Source organism: Salvelinus namaycush, chromosome 1, assembly GCF_016432855.1.
Source record: "Salvelinus namaycush isolate Seneca chromosome 1, SaNama_1.0, whole genome shotgun sequence".
Lineage (NCBI taxonomy): Eukaryota > Metazoa > Chordata > Actinopteri > Salmoniformes > Salmonidae > Salvelinus > Salvelinus namaycush.
The window spans coordinates 75,285,374-75,303,002 of record NC_052307.1 but is presented as its reverse complement, the minus strand read 5'-3'; the positions used below and the strand labels follow the sequence as shown (position 1 = coordinate 75,303,002).

The window sequence follows — 17,629 nt, the reverse complement described above, 5'->3', positions numbered from 1 at the left end:
ACATTTGAATTCCACATCAGTGCTGCTTGGTTCATAAGATTGGCTCTGTTCATTCTGTAGAATAACATGTGTAGGAATGAGATTGGCTCTGTTCATTCTGTATAATAACATGTGTAGGAATGAGATTGGCTCTATTCATTCTGTATAATAACATGTGTAGGATTGAGATTGGCTCTGTTCATTCTGTATATTAACATGTGTAGGATTGAGATTGGCTCTGTTCATTCTGTAGAATAACATGTGTAGGATTGTGATTGGCTCTGTTCATTCTGTAGAATAACATGTGTAGGAATGAGATTGGCTCTGTTGATTCTGTATAATAACATGTGTAGGAATGAGATTGGCTCTGTTCATTCTGTATATTAACATGTGTAGGAATGAGATTGGCTCTGTTCATTCTGTATAATAACATGTGTAGGAATGAGATTGGCTCTGTTCATTCTGTATAATAACATGTGTAGGAATGAGATTGGCTCTGTTCATTCTGTATATTAACATGTGTAGGATTGAGATTGGCTCTGTTCATTCTGTATAATAACATGTGTAGGAATGAGATTGGCTCTGTTCATTCTGTATAATAACATGTGTAGGAATGAGATTGGCTCTGTTCATTCTGTATAATAACATGTGTAGGAATGAGATTGGCTCTGTTCATTCTGTATAATAACATGTGTAGGAATGAGATTGGCTCTGTTCATTCTGTATAATAACATGCGTAGGATTGAGATTGGTTCCCTCTGTTTTTGTCAGAGATCTGGGAAGTGGGAAGATACTGTAGTGTAAGTGAAGTCTGACCAAGCCCTTAATATACTGTAGTGTAGGCAGAGCCGGTCCTGTCCTCCCTGGGGCCCTAATCAACATTCTGCTAAGGGGCCCTCCTACCTGACCCGTGAGAACATGTAAACCATTTACCATTGTCACACCTGACACCTTAGTGCTCCCACTACAATCCTGCCTCCTTTAAAACAGTTTGCTCCATCTGTCAGTCTAAGAATAAGTAGACCTATACAGAACAGACAGAGGTAATAACAAGCATTATTTATTTAATATAATATTTTCTATAGAATCTTAAGTGAATACTAACATTAACATAAATAAGAAATTGTAGAAAATAGAAAATATGGAAAATAACAAAATATAACACTGAGCTTTGGCTCTGCTGTTTGGTAATTAGTCCAGTCCTCACAATATTATACAATTAGCTTTGTCTATACAATGTAAACATAAGCCTATAGGCTATGGCTGCAGCTATATGTCTCAAAATAGTAAAATTAAACCCACAGTTGAAGTCGAAGGTTTACATACACTTAGGTTGTAGTCATTAAAACTAGTTTTTCAACCACTCCACAAATTTCTTGGTAACAAACTATAGTTTTGGCAAGTCGGTTAGGACATCTACTTTGTGCATGACACAAGTCATTTTTCTAACATTTGTTTACAGACAGATTATTTCACATATAATTCAATGTATCACAATTCCAGTGGGTCAGAAGTTTACATACACCAAGTTGACTGTGTCTTTAAACAGCTTGGAAAATTCCAGAAAACGATGGCATGGCTTTAGAAGCTTCTGATAGGCTAATTGACATAATTTGAGTCAATTGGAGGTGTACCTGTGGATGTATTTCAAGGCCTACCTTCAAACTCAGTGCCTCTTAGCTTGACATCATTTGAAAATCAAAAGAAATCAGCCAAGACCTCAGAAAAAAAATTGTAGACCTCCACAAGCCTGATTCATCCTTGGGAGCAATTTCCAAATGCCTGAAGATACCACGTTCATCGGTATAAACAATAGTACGCAAGTATAAACACCATGGGACCACGCAGCCGTCATACCGTTCAGGTTGGAGACGAGTTCTGTCTCCTAGAGATGAACGTACTTTTGTGCAAAAAGTGCAAATCAATCCCAGAACAACAGCAAAGGACCCTGTGAAGATGCTGGAGGAAACAGGTACAAATGTATCTATATCCACAGTAAAACGAGTCCTATATCGACATAACCTGAAAGGCCGCTCAGGAAGGAAGAAGCCACTGCTCCAAAACTGCCATAAAAAAGCCAGACTAGGGTTTGCAACTGCACATGGGGACAAAGATATTTCACAAAATAGATGGCATCATGAAGGAGGAAAATTATGTGGACATATTGAAGCAACATCTCAAGACATCAGCCAGGAAGTTAAAGCTTGGTCGCAAATGGGTCTTCAAAATGGACAATGACCCCAAGCATACTTCCAAAGTTGGCCCATCCAAAGGAATGGGCCAAAATTCACCCAACTTATTGTGGGAAGCTTGTGGAAGGCTACCCAAAATGTTTGACCCAAGTTAAACAATGCTACCAAATACTAATTGAGTGTATGTAAACTTCTGACCCACTGGGAATGTGATGAAAGAAATACAAGCTGAAATAAATCATTCTCTCTACTATCATTCTGACATTTTAAATTCTTAAAACAAAATGGTGATCCTAACTGACCTAAGACAGGGGATTTTTACTAGGATTAAATGTCAGGAATTGTGAAAATTAAATGTATTTGGCTAAGGTGTATGTAAACTTCCGACTTCAACTGTATACAGCTATGTGATTAACTTTGGTTCCCTCTACAGCCTGGGCATTTTCATTATCATTTATGGGCACCAGTCTGTCTGGACTGTCTGGAAGATATTGAGAAAGTATGTCACATAGTTAGTTAAGAAGTCATTTACACAAATGCACCTCTGCTATACAATCTTAAATGTTACTATGTGTGTAAACATTTGAATGTTTGAATTAAAATCTTACCATCAAAATATTCCTCTTCTGCACTTTCTTGAGGCAAAATCATCAATGATGTCATCATAAGACATGCGTTTCACCACATCATGATTTCTACTCATGATGGCCAGACCACTCAAACGTTCCTGTGACATGGAAGACCTCAGGTAGCTTTTGATGAGCTTTCATTTTGAAAAGGTTAGGACAGAGTTCCTCCAGGTTTTTCTCACAGAGAAAGGAAAGCAGCTCAAAGGCAGTCATCTTGTCTGATGGCAGATCAGATCAATTCTGAATCTCGTGTGCCAGATCCATTCCACTGATGTCACAGTCATCTCTGAAGGTTAGAGTGTTTTCAACGTCCATGCAGTGAGCCTTTAAAGATTTACTGGACATCTGAGAGGCAGTGCTGAAGTTCAGCAACACTCCATATTTGGTTTTCACCTGGTTGAGTGTTTCAACTACTGTACTTCACCTGGGTCTGTGTTAGTACTGGCTGAGGCTGCCTGTACTTCACCTGGGTCTGTGTTAGTACTGGCTGAGGCTGCCTGTACTTCACCTGGGTCTGTGTTAGTACTGGCTGAGGCTGCCTGTACTTCACCTGGGTCTGTGTTAGTACTGGCTGAGGCTGCCTGTACTTCACCTGGGTCTATGTTAGTACTGGCTGAGGCTGCCTGTACTTCACCTGGGTCTGTGTTAGTACTGGCTGAGGCTGCCTGTACTTCACCTGGGTCTATGTTAGTACTGGCTGAGGCTGCCTGTACTTCACCTGGGTCTGTGTTAGTACTGGCTGAGGCTGCCTGTACTTCACCTGGGTCTGTGTTAGTACTGGCTGAGGCTGCCTGTACTTCACCTGGGTCTGTGTTAGTACTGGCTGAGGCTGCCTGTACTTCACCTGGGTCTGTGTTAGTACTGGCTGAGGCTGCCTGTACTTCACCTGGGTCTGTGTTAGTACTGGCTGAGGCTGCCTGTACTTCACCTGGGTCTGTGTTAGTACTGGCTGAGGCTGCCTGTACTTCACCTGGGTCTGTGTTAGTACTGGCTGAGGCTGCCTGTACTTCACCTGGGTCTGTGTTAGTACTGGCTGAGGCTGCCTGTACTTCACCTGGGTCTGTGTTAGTACTGGCTGAGGCTGCCTGTACTATATCTGGGTCTGTGTTAGTACTGGCTGAGGCTGCCTGTACTTCACCTGGGTCTGTGTTAGTACTGGCTGAGGCTGCCTGTACTTACCTGGGTCTGTGTTAGTACTGGCTGAGGCTGCCTGTACTTCACCTGGGTCTGTGTTAGTACTTGCTGAAGCTGGCTGTACTGGGTCTGTGTTAGTACTTGCTGAAGCTGCCAGTACTGGGTCTGTGTTAGTATTTGCCGAAGATGGCTGTGTTGGGTCTGTGTTAGTATTTGCTGAATCCGGCTGTATTGGGTCTGTGTTAGTACTTGCTGAAGCTGCCAGTACTGGGTCTGTGTTAGTATTTGCCGAAGACGGCTGTACTGGGTCTGTGTTAGTATTTGCTGAAGCTGGCTGTACTGGGTCTGTGTTAGTACTTGCTGAAGCTGCCAGTACTGGGTCTGTGTTAGTATTTGCCAAAGACGGCTGTACTGGGTCTGTGTTAGTATTTGCTGAAGCTGGCTGTACTGGGTCTGTGTTAGTACTTGCTGAAGCTGCCAGTACTGGGTCTGTGTTAGTATTTGCCGAAGATGGCTGTATTGGGTCTGTGTTATTATTTGCTGAAGCCAGCTGTATTGGGTCTGTGTTAGTACTTGCTGAAGCTGCTAGTACTGGGTCTGTGTTAGTATTTGCTGAAGCTGGCTGTACTGGGTCTGTGTTAGTACTTGCTGAAGCTGCTAGTACTGGGTCTGTGTTAGTATTTGCTGAAGCTGCCAGTACTGGGTCTGTGTTAGTACTTGCTGAAGCTGCCAGTACTGGGTCTGTGTTAGTATTTGCTGAAGCTGCCAGTACTGGGTCTGTGTTAGTATTTGCTGAAGCTGCCAGTACTGGGTCTGTGTTAGTATTTGCTGAAGCTGGCTGTACTGGATCTGTGTTAGTATTTGCTGAAGCTGGATGTACTGGGTCTGTGTTAGTATTTGCTGAAGCTGGCTGTACTGGGTCTGTGTTAGTACTGTCTGAGGCTGGCTGTACTGGGTCTGTGTTAGTATTGTCTGAGGCTGGATGTACTGGGTCTGTGTTAGTACTGGCTGAGGCTGGATGTACTGGGTCTGTGTTAGTACTGGCTGAGGCTGGATGTACTGGGTCTGTGTTAGTTCTGGCTGAGGCTGGATGTGGATCAACTGAGTCTGTGCTTGTACTGGCTGATGATCCAGCATCTCCTCTACTGACAAACTTAAGCACAGCACCTGTAAATTATAGATAACAATACTATTTTATCAGCTGCATCAGGCCCATTCAAACTGGCTCCCAGATTTCCTTTTATACATTTTCAAGTATAAAATATTATTTATACTATGGCTTGGCTGAATACTTGATGGTTATTATTTACTGAGAGATGTGCATCCATATTGCCCAGTACGCCCAGCTAATCAACATTTTAAATCCAATATATAAATCAATAGTCAATGTCAATCCATTGCTTTCCATCTTGCATTAGTCCAGAGTTGTAACTAAACCTTGATTGAGAGACTAGAAAATCATTGTCTTGTTTTAAAATGATGTGCACCTATGAGGAGTGCCATCACGCCCATATATTGTCTGGACTGGTCCCCACAGAGGTTGCTGCTGGAAAGTGCGAGTTTCATTTCGTCCACGCGCATATGAACGCATGTTCACGCGCGACGCGGTTATCTTTTCCGAGCTGCAGTTTATAAACACCGTTGCCCGTTGGCGTTTATCAAACGTAATAAATAGTTGTATTTCACTCTCACTTTTGTCAGTCACAAAGTCACAGAACAGCCCTGGAAGTGGCTGGCAAGCAAGCAAGCAAGACACAGACAGAACAAGAGATGCACTGCCCAGCTAGGTTAGCAAGACAGACAGACTAGAGAGAGATGCACTGCAAGCTAGCACATCAACTTAACGTTACTGTTATTTGCTGATAAACTTGGAGAGGGGAGAACACAAGTTTACCTGATTGCTGTTCCCGCAATTCACTCACATGGTGTTTTTTCCCCGCTCTTTTCGTGACCAGAAGGATAGTTCTGCTTCATCCTCTCATCGAAGTTGTTATCATTGACACGAGGGGGAGGCGGGGCCCTTGCGTAATTTGTGGGGCCCTACGCAACTTGCGTAGTGAGCGTATAGGGCCGCCCGGCTCTGAGTGTAGGTTCTGTCTGACCAAGCCCTTAATATACTGTAGAGTAGGTGCTGTCTGACCAAGCCCCTTAATAATATACTGTAGAGTAGGTGCTGTCTGACCAAGCCCCTTAATATACTGTAGTGTAGGTGCTGTCTGACCAAGCCCCTTAATATACTGTAGTGTAGGTGCTGTCTGACCAAGCCCTTAATATACTGTAGAGTAGGTGCTGTCTGACCAAGCCCCTTAATATACTGTAGTGTAGGTGCTGTCTGACCAAGCCCCTTAATAATATACTGTAGAGTAGGTGCTGTCTGACCAAGCCCTTAATATACTGTAGTGTAGGTGCTGTCTGACCAAGCTCCTTAATATACTGTAGTGTAGGTGCTGTCTGACCAAGCCCCGTAATATACTGTAGTGTAGGTGCTGTCTGACCAAGCCCCTTAATATACTGTAGTGTAGGTGCTGTCTGACCAAGCCCTTAATATACTGTAGAGTAGGTGCTGTCTGACCAAGCCCTTAATATACTGTAGAGTAGGTGCTGTCTGACCAAGCCCCTTAATAATATACTGTAGAGTAGGTGCTGTCTGACCAAGCCCTTAATATACTGTAGTGTAGGTGCTGTCTGACCAAGCCCCGTAATATACTGTAGTGTAGGTGCTGTCTGACCAAGCTCCTTAATATACTGTAGTGTAGGTGCTGTCTGACCAAGCCCTTAATATACTGTAGTGTAGGTGCTGTCTGAACAAGCCCCTTAATATACTGTAGAGTAGGTGCTGTCTGACCAAGCCCCTTAATATACTGTAGAGTAGGTGCTGTCTGACCAAGCCCCTTAATATACTGTAGTGTAGGTGCTGTCTGACCAAGCCCTTAATATACTGTAGAGTAGGTGCTGTCTGACCAAGCCCCTTAATATACTGTAGAGTAGGTGCTGTCTGACCAAGCCCCTTAATATACTGTAGAGTAGGTGCTGTCTGACCAAGCTCCTTAATATACTGTAGAGTAGGTGCTGTCTGACCAAGCCCCTTAATATACTGTAGAGTAGGTGCTGTCTGACCAAGCCCCTTAATATACTGTAGTGTAGGTGCTGTCTGACCAAGCCCCTTAATATACTGTAGAGTAGGTGCTGTCTGACCAAGCCCTTACTGAACCAAAACTATCAAGACACACAGCGTCAAAAGAGCCATGACACTGGCTTATCAACTCCGCTCCTCCGATACACACACACACACACACACACACACACACACACACACACACACACACACACACACACACAGACAGACAGACAGACAGACAGACAGACAGACAGACAGACAGACAGACAGACAGACAGACAGACAGACAGACAGACAGACAGACAGACAGACAGACAGACAGACAGACAGACAGACAGACAGACAGACAGACAGACAGACAGACAGACAGACAGACAGACAGACAGACAGACAGGTACGTGCGTTTACCATGTGAGTACGTCCTCATCCTGTCAGTGTGGGTGATTACTGCTCTGTTCCCTCTTACTTTTCCCTTACTGGAAGACAACACTGGGTGTCTGTACCTCAGCATCCAAATCAATATGGCTGGAAATAGCCCATTACTAGATGTCCTCTGAATTGATAGTGGCGTTGTGGACAAATTGCTTCCTAACTTTTCAAAATGAACACTTGTTCAATCAGACAAACCATTATGGCACAAAGCTTTATCAATGCTTTACTGCACAAGAAAGCCATCGGGTAAGACCACAATGGTTGAGCGGTATGAGTGAAGAGGCAGGCAGAAACGGTGTAGAGAAGATCAGTGTTCAGAACCAAATTACATTTTCGGGCGTTTGTCTTCGTGGGCCGGTCTCCATTGCATGTAAAATGGAAAACCATTTTGCACTGCCTTCTCTTTTATGGCCTTTGTCTCCCGCCAGAGAGTTGTCTTCTTATCCTCTAATAGTTTTCTTCAATAAAGATGAAGATGTTTTATGCCTGTCTTTCTCATGATGTATTACTGGGCACTCATTCCTATTTTTCTGATTTGAGTTCTCTGTTGTGGTGTATAGGACTGTCTTTACTGTTGTTGTGGTGTATAGGACTGTCTTTACTGTTGTTGTGGTGTATAGGACTGTCTTTACTGTTGTTGTGATGTATGGGACTGTATTTACTGTTGTTGTGGTGTATGGGACTGTCTTTACTGTTGTTGTGGTGTATAGGACTGTCTTTACTGTTGTTGTGGTGTATAGGACTGTTGTTGTGGTATATAGGACTGTCTTTACTGTTGTTGTGGTGTATAGGACTGTCTTTACTGTTGTTGTGATGTATGGGACTGTATTTACTGTTGTTGTGGTGTATGGGACTGTCTTTACTGTTGTTGTGGTGTATAGGACTGTCTTTACTGTTGTTGTGGTGTATAGGACTGTTGTTGTGGTGTATAGGACTGTCTTTACTGTTGTTGTGGTGTATATGACTCTGTCTTTACTGTTGATATGGTGTATAGGACTGTCTTTACTGTTGTTGTGGTGTATAGGACTGTTGTTGTGGTATATAGGACTGTCTTTACTGTTGTTGTGGTGTATAGGACTGTCTTTACTGTTGTTGTGGTGTATAGGACTGTCTTTAATGTTGTTGTGATGTATGGGACTGTATTTACTGTTGTTGTGGTGTATGGGACTGTCTTTACTGTTGTTGTGGTGTATAGGACTGTTGTTGTTGTGTATAGGACTGTCTTTACTGTTGTTGTGGTGTATGGGACTGTCTTTACTGTTGTTGTGGTGTATAGGACTGTCTTTACTGTTGTTGTGGTGTATAGGACTGTCTTTACTGTTGTTGTGGTGTATACAGTAAGACTGTCTTTACTGTTGTTGTGGTGTATAGGATTGTCTTTACTGTTGTTGTGGTGTATAGGACTGTCTTTACTGTTGTTGTGGTGTATAGGACTGTCTTTACTGTTGTTGTGGTGTATAGGACTGTTGTGGTGTATAGGACTGTCTTTACTGTTGTTGTGGTGTATAGGACTGTCTTTACTGTTGTTGTGGTGTATAGGACTGTCTTTACTGTTGTTGTGGTGTATAGGACTGTTGTTTACTGTTGTGGTGTATAGATTGTTGTTGTGGTGTATAGGACTGTTGTTTACTGTTGTTGTGGTGTATAGGACTGTTGTGGTGTATAGGACTGTCTTTACTGTTGTTGTGGTGTATAGGACTGTCTTTACTGTTGATATGGTGTATAGGACTGTTGTTGTGGTGTATAGGACTGTTGTGGTGTATAGGACTGTCTTTACTGTTGTTGTGGTGTATATGACTCTGTCTTTACTGTTGATATGGTGTATAGGACTGTTGTTGTGGTGTATAGGACTGTTGTGGTGTATAGGACTGTCTTCACTGTTGTTGTGGTGTATAGGACTCTGTCTTTCATATCTTTATACCCTCTGAAAATTATCTCTCTAGCTCTAACTTTTGTTTCTCCCTCTCTCTCTCTCTCTCTCCAACCCTCCCATTTATCTCCCTCTCTTTCTCTCCTCATGTTTCTCTCCTCTCTCCTCTTCATGTTCCAACACAGGCATCTTCAAGAGCACCTGCTACATTGATGTGCGCTGGTTTCCCTTTGATCTCCAGAGGTGTGACCTGAAATTTGGCTCTTGGACCTATGGGGGCTGGTCTCTGGACCTACAGATGATTGAGGCAGATATCACAGGTTACATCCCCAATGGAGAGTGGGACCTAGTGGGTAAGAGTTAGTGGCTGGCCAGTATTGGACAAGATATTGTCACCACAAAACCTGGGTTCTGATGGCAAGGTTGTTTGGAAGACTGTGCTGCCAGTCCTGTATGGGCCATATACCGATATTCTTCTTACAGTATGTATTTTGGATAAAAGTGTCTAAATTACAATATTACATAAAATTATTACAATAACTGTTTTGAACAAGCATGGAAGTTTGGGAAAACTCGCAAATACCCAGACTATTATTTTTAAATTTTGAGTTTAACTTTCAAACTCGATGGTCAAACTATAAAAGCTAGATCCTGTATGTATGATTGATCACATTTAAATAAAATAGGAGAATTCTTTTTAAAGGCTTTTCCTCAGCAGTACAGATCTTTAGTGAAATTGGCTTCGACGGAATCCCTGGCAAATTGACTAATGTATTTCCAAGAGAGGGCTTCTAATGAAATGCCATCCCAGTGCTGGCAGCCAGTGGTAGGCTTTACTCCTTTGAATATAGTTTTTCTTGCATGTTGGACTGCTTATAAAGAAAAATGGCAGACACTATTACTGTAATGGGGAACTGATGAAAACTAACAGGACCATTTGATTCAGGGTCAAACTCCCAACATCCTTAACTTACAAAAGTTTCCTTATTGTGAAACACCATTCATTTGCCTGGGGAAAGAATACAGCCATTACTGCAAATCATTTCAGTACAGCCCAAATTGAGTCCTCAAACTGTAATTGACTTCCTATATTGTTGTCTTCCTGGTGTATGATACAGAGGTGCCGGGGCGCAGAAACGAGCGCTTCTACGACTGTTGTAAGGAGCCTTACCCTGACGTAACCTTTACTGTGGTGATGCGTAGACGTACCCTCTACTATGGCCTCAACCTCCTCATCCCATGTGTTCTCATCTCCACCTTGGCCCTGCTCGTCTTCCTGCTGCCTGCAGACTCTGGGGAGAAGATATCACTAGGTCAGCTCCGTGGGTGGGTGGGTGGGTGGGTCAGCTCCGTGGGTTGGTGGGTGGGTGGGTTGGTGGGTGGGTGGGTCAGCTCCGTGGGTTGGTGGGTGGGTGGGTGGGTGGGTATTGGATGGATGGATGGTTGGGTGGATTACTACTATTGGACATTAAACATAAATAGGTTATTAAATCAACAACTGTAACTAGGGGTGTGGGGTTGTCATCTAAGGAGTTCTCATTGTGACAAATTCTAAAATGAATGTACAAACATGATATTCATTGATGTCAATGGGAGATTTGTGTGGCAATTAAGCGTATATTTCAAGCTAGGATCAACCTACATGCCAGGCAAGACACCCTATACTTCTCACAAGGTAATGCATTATTATTATTATTATTATTATTATTATGAGTTTATAACTCAGTATTCACTCAATCCACACTGAGGGAAACCAGCAACTGGAAAAAATATTCATGAAAAGCTCCAGCAGTTGGTCATCAAGCAAATTCTTATGCACCTCTCAGAAGTCAGGCTTCAGTCTCCAGATTACTCTGATTTATCATTCAGTGCTAAGAGAATCATATTGAAAATCCCATTTCCATCTCTCAGATCCTGGCTGAGTGCTGACTGTTGGCTTCGAGCTGTATAAGGCATCAAGGCATGCCGGGCGATTTATGTATGTCTACACGTCTCGTTGGAAAGATTAGGATCCTGCAATGGAGATGGTTTCCTTAATTAACCCAGTGTTTCTCCAAAAGAGCTGTGTGTGTGTGTGGCAGCTGTTTGGGTGTCTAGAGGGGTGACGGGGAAAGCAGGAAATGTGTTTGATGTAGTCAGTCAAACTTCAAACGAAGAAGAAAAACATCTTGCTGTAATGTATATGATTTAATGCTGCCGTGTTGTTTTTAGTACAGTATTTACACACTATGCAACATGAAAGATTTATGAATCAAACTTAGTTGAAAGTGTGACCATCACAAAACACCCTCTGCCTTTATGATCAAGACTTACTGTATCAACCAACCAACACCATTATCTGTCAGCCTTTTTAGAAGTGATCAATGCACAACAGAAGACGTATTCAGCTTCAGTTCCTTCTGAGGAAACTGCGGTGGCTGACTTGAACAGAGACAGGGACTGTTGATCCGGGGAAAGAGAGACATGAATATCCAGGCAGGGTCAACACTGCTGTTGTCTTTATGGTCCTTGGGTGTGCAGTGAACACACCTGCCAACAATTTCTTGTGTCTCAAATGGAACCCTATTCCCTTAATGGTGCACTCCTTTTGACCAGAGCCCTATGGGTAAAAGGGTTCTATTTGGGACATAACTGACATCCCTGACAGTGAGTCACAGGTCAAGCCTCTACGATCAATAGCTGTCGGAAATTAAATCAGCGAGCTGTCTGCTCAGTTTAAGTCTTATTTTAGACATGCCTGGCTGATTTTTATTTAGAGAGGAGAATTGTGCTTCAATCTGAGAACGCATCGAGTGAGTCACGGCCGTTTATAATTATATTTCTACTGTCTTTAGTTTTTTGTCTTATTTGTTTTATTTTCTTAGTTCAGACATGCTCAGACTCTGGGCGGATTCGATGGGGATATTTTCAACATTTCCCTTTTGTAATGTGTCAATTGATAACCTATATGCCATTCAGCAGATGCTTTCTCATCCAAAGCGATTTACAGTCATGCGTACATAGATGGTTTACGTATGGGTGGTGCCGAGAATCAAACCCAATATAATATCCTTGTGTTGCAAGCGCCATGCTCTACTAACTGAGCTGCAGAGGACTGTGTTCTACTAACTGAGCTGCAGAGGACCTACTGAGGATATATGGCTACTATTTGTCTAAGATTGAAATAATTTAGCTACCAAGCACCTTATTTACTGAGTTGTTACCTGGCTGGCAGTTTGTTACCTGGCTGACAAGTTTGACATTTGGGAAAAGTAACTGTTGCTATGGTTATTGTCAGGAACACACAGAAGAGAAGTTCCTAGCGAGTGGAAGGTGAGCCAGTGTGCTTTGAGATACCCAGGAATTGACACCTAATCACTTAGAGATATTCAGCCCCCTTCTATGTCTGGAATTCAGTGGCTTAGAGACCCAGCCAGCTCGTTAGCAAGCTTCAGGGGGGATTGTCTTAAATCTCCACCCACAGGTGTTTGATGTCGTTCCCACATTTCCACTCGAACCCTGTAAGCCTCAAGGCAGTATGATGATGAACCATACTAGTAGATGTTGCTATTTCAGATCCCTCTGTCATTGTAGACTAAAACCCAGTGAAGCAGCACTGGATTCTGAAAAAAGCAGGAAACGGAAGACTGTGTAAATTAGCATAATAATAAAACAGAATAGTGTTTGATTACATGGATGGGATAAACAATAGAACTGAGCACAGTGAAATGCAGAAACACAATGCCACTCAATATACCTTGGTGAAATCCAGTTCAACCCATTGGGTACACAGGGATATTATGCTGCAATGTGACACAATACAGCAGATGATTCCACCGGAATAAATTATAGATTGGTATTCATAGCAAGCCATTTTGTTAAAAAAACAACGACTCAGAAATGTGCAAAATAATGGTAGGCCTATGTGTAAAATGGTGTTTATTAAAATGTGTAATGTCTGTTTAATATAATTTTAAGGATTATTTCACATTCCAAAATAACCATACTGTTAATCACACAGACTACATTAACCCCTTCCTGAGTGCTAACTAATTTACGTTTCGTTCCAGGGATAACAGTGCTGCTCTCACTGACCGTCTTCATGTTGCTGGTTGCAGAGATCATGCCTGCAACCTCTGACTCAGTACCTCTAATCGGTAAGATTGTCTATTTTTAAATTGGAAATTACAATTGTAATGGCTGCCATTTTGAAAAGGCCAGCAGTATAATTTCATCATCTTCAGGAGAGGAAGAGCTATTGGAGGCTTGGAAGTGACTTAGTGTAAATTCCTAATCTCTGTATTTATCAAACTCAATTGTGTGGGGGGCTATTTCTCAACCTGAAGAATATTGATTCGGAAGAGTGACAAATGAGCACCCCTCATTGAGATAAAATGATGCCCATTTCAATAACTCCTGGTATAGGGAGTTCTGTCATTTAGCCACTAGTCCTCTGTCCACATTCATCTCTCTTCCTCTCCGTCCTCTCTTTCTCTCTCTTTCTCTCTCTTTCTCTCTCTCTCTCTCTCTCTCTCTCTCTCTCTCTCTCTCTCTCTCTCTCTCTCTCTCTCTCTCTCTCTCTCTCTCTCTCTCTCTCTCTCTCTCTCTCTCTCTCTCTCTCTCTCTCTTTCTCTCTTGCTCTCTGTATTGTAGCTCAGTACTTTGCCACCACCATGGTCATTGTGGGTCTCTCTGTGATCGCTACGGTTCTGGTCTTACAATATCACCATCACGATCCTGATGGAAGCAAGATGCCTAAGTGGGTGAGTGTATTTTTACACAAACCCATAACCTGAAATTACAATGAAATCTTATTACTTACTCACTATTTCTACATCCGGACTCCCATTGTTGTGATTCTGCCAAAGAAAGCCTTTCAGTGGTAGAGTGCTTTATAATAGGTCTCAAAACCCTTTGCCTGGGAAGGGGGAAGTCATTCACTGACAATGTGTAGCACCAATCTGAGTGATGCCCAGCAGCCATTTTGTGCTAGAACATTGGCTATCATAGTGGAGGGCTGAGGAAGACATTTGGACAATTAGAAGCAGGGGAGGATTAGGCAGCCATGATAGCGTGAAGGGCCAGGGAACACTGTTGCCATGCGATCGTCACCACTGACCACTGAGTGTCAGAACACCTCATTCAAATGAATCATGCTGGGAGGATTTGAGTAAAAGTTTCATATTCTATCTCTTAGTATCTCCAGTCAGTACACTGCTGTGCACAGTACATTCATTCTGGTTTTACTTTCTGATTGTGTGAAGACTCGGGTGATTCTGCTCAACTGGTGCGCCTGGTTCCTGCGTATGAAGCGGCCCGGTGAGGACCGTGTACGCCCGGCCTGCCACAACAAGCATCCCCGTGGGAGCCTCACCAGCCTGGACCTGAACGCCAGCGCCTCAGCCCCCCACTCCACCAACGGCAACATGCTCTACATCGGCCTGGAGAGCATGCACTACGCTACAGCTGCCACCTCCCCCGACTCCGGGGTGCTGTGCGGCCGTCTGGTGTGTGGTGGGAGGGAGGACGAGGTGCTCTTGCCCACGCGGCCCACCTCTTCGGCGGGGAGCCTGGAGCCCGATCTGGCCAAGATCCTGGATGAGGTGCGCTACATCGCCAAGCGTTTCCGCGACCAAGATGAGGATGAGTTGGTGTGCAACGAGTGGAAGTTTGCGGCGTCAGTGATCGACCGGCTCTGTCTCATGGCCTTCTCTCTCTTCACCATCCTCTGCACCATCGGTATCCTCATGTCGGCACCTAACTTTGTGGAAGCCATTTCCAAAGACTTCTTTACCTGAGTGCTTGAAACGTTCACATGCAATACACTACATTGTTTTTGAAATCTTATGGAAAATCGTGTTGTATGTAACTGGCTTAAAGGAATCTAGGCCTTAGATGTTACAGCCAACCAACACAGAAGAGTTAATAGCCATGCCTTGTATAGCTTTATAAATACCAAGGTTACTTCAATTGAATCCAATGTGTTTTTGTCCACTTGAGTAATTGCTTATTGGCTACCCTTTATAACGTTTCAAACGTTTTCTCTTATGTGGTGTAAAGAAAAATTGATGGATACCTTTGGGTTCAAGGTTTCTGTCAAAGTTATTGTTGGTTTTGTGTTTGTAGAGCGTGTGGTGATATGTAGTGTGTAGTTTTCTGTGATTTGAAAATATCCATCACAAAAACACCTTTTTGAGTTTCGGCAACTTTATTGCATCATCATCATTATGTCTACAAGAACAAAACACAATACTCCATCAGCATTATGTTTGCACCTGTACATTTAAAAAAAAAAAAAAAAATTGATTTAATTGCCTTTTTGTTTATTTACTGATCATTTCAATACGTCGTAGTGCTTGGGCTTAGAAAGCATCCCTAGAAGATTTGTAACAGGTGCAGCATGTCCTCCATCAGCCTGGTCTCATAGACTAGACGTAACATAGTAAATATAATCAAATTAGTATATGTTATGTTTGGTATGGTTACATAAGACAGTGTCTTGGATTTACGTAAATAATAATATGAAATGCTCTAAGACCAGGTGGCCTCCATTCATGACATTCTCACTAAAGTGTTTGTTACCACTTGTTTTTTGTGTTTGTTTTTTTACAGTTTTACTGTAGATGCTGTTCATGGAATTTGAGGACTGATGTCAGTGCATACTTCCTCTCTAAAACACATGAATGGAATTTGAGGACTGATGTCAGTGCATACTTCCTCTCTAAAACACATGAATGGAATTGAACCCGTTTTGATTGAAGCGCCATCTTTTATTCTATTATCAAGTATCTGTGCCACATACAGTATGTTTTGTGGACTCTCACTAATAAATGTATTTTTCTAGATGTGAACTACAATGTATCTTGATTTAATTACAGTTTCATTATCATTTACTAAGTATGTGTAAAGTGGGATATTTACGCAGTATATTACAGTTAATATTGCTATACTTTCAGCACTTCAGTTCATCAATAAGAGCATACACTTTATTACAGTATCACCTACATAACATATAATGTCCATGTTGTCTTCAAACAGCAAGAGCAAACCTGATATGGTGATCCCTCAGAAATGTAGTCATTGCTTTAATGGGTATTCAAGAGCAGAAATAATGATCAGTAAGATATACAATTTACTTTATAATGACTTGATCTCCCATTTTAGGCTAATATTACAATGTTATGATTATGAATAGATACAGCTGTTGGCAATCTACTTTGTGCAGTATATAGGATGGCAACATATAGCTATAAGGCTGTTGTGTTATTTTCTATTGCAATCCATTTTAAGAATCAGACTAAGCATAATGATTCTGAAATAGAGCTCTTAAATGTCATTGTTTACAACATTGGGATGTCATGTGAAGCCAGCAGCACACTATTTATTACATATAAACCACCTTTGTCAGATAGTCAGTGCTTGACTTGGGCAGGAGCTCACCGGAGCTGAGGACCGGCACCTACATTGTTCTACTGTGGAGCTCCTGTTCCTCTTATAGAATATTATCTCAAAAGTACTGTGGAGCTCCTGTTCCTCTTATAGAATATTATCTCAAAAGTACTGTGGAGCTCCTGTTCCTCTTATAGAATATTATCTCAAAAGTACTGTGGAGCTCCTGTTCCTCTTATAGAATATTATCTCAAAAGTACTGTGGAGCTCCTGTTCCTCTTATAGAATATTATCTCAAAAGTACTGTGGAGCTCCTGTTCCTCTTATAGAATATTATCTCAAAAGTATTGTGGAGATCCTGTTCCTCTAATAGAATATTATCTCAAAAGTACTGTGGAGCTCCTGTTCCTCTTATAGAATATTATCTCAAAAGTACTGTGGAGCTCCTGTTCCTCTTATAGAATATTATCTCAAAAGTACTGTGGAGCTCCTGTTCCTCTTATAGAATATTATCTCAAAAGTACTGTGGAGCTCCTGTTCCTCTTATAGAATATTATCTCAAAAGTACTGTGTAGCTCCTGTTCCTCTTATAGAATATTATCTCAAAAGTATTGTGGAGATCCTGTTCCTCTTATAGAATATTATCTCAAAAGTACTGTGTAGCTCCTGTTCCTCTTATAGAATATTATCTCAAAAGTATTGTGGAGATCCTGTTCCTCTTATAGAATATTATCTCAAAAGTATTGTGGAGATCCTGTTCCTCTTATAGAATATTATCTCAAAAGTATTGTGGAGATCCTGTTCCTCTAATAGAATATTAGCCTAAAAGTATTGTGGAGCTCCTGTTCCTCTTATAGAATATTATCTCAAAAGTATTGTGGAGATCCTGTTCCTCTAATAGAATATT

General features: G+C 42.1%; 1 protein-coding gene across 1 annotated transcript in view; it reads left to right on the top strand.

The window, feature by feature from the left end:
* LOC120056849 (neuronal acetylcholine receptor subunit alpha-7-like) overlaps positions 1 to 16,088 on the top strand; it is a 34,882-nt gene extending 18,794 nt beyond the window's left edge. The window contains exons 5-9 of the mRNA XM_039005094.1: positions 9,540 to 9,707; positions 10,473 to 10,667; positions 13,404 to 13,490; positions 13,987 to 14,096; positions 14,598 to 16,088. Of these exons, the coding sequence (XP_038861022.1) occupies positions 9,540 to 9,707; positions 10,473 to 10,667; positions 13,404 to 13,490; positions 13,987 to 14,096; positions 14,598 to 15,131 (1,094 nt within the window). The 3' untranslated portion in view covers positions 15,132 to 16,088. The remainder of the gene's footprint in view (positions 1 to 9,539; positions 9,708 to 10,472; positions 10,668 to 13,403; positions 13,491 to 13,986; positions 14,097 to 14,597) is intronic.
* Positions 16,089 to 17,629: the final 1,541 nt, after the last annotated feature.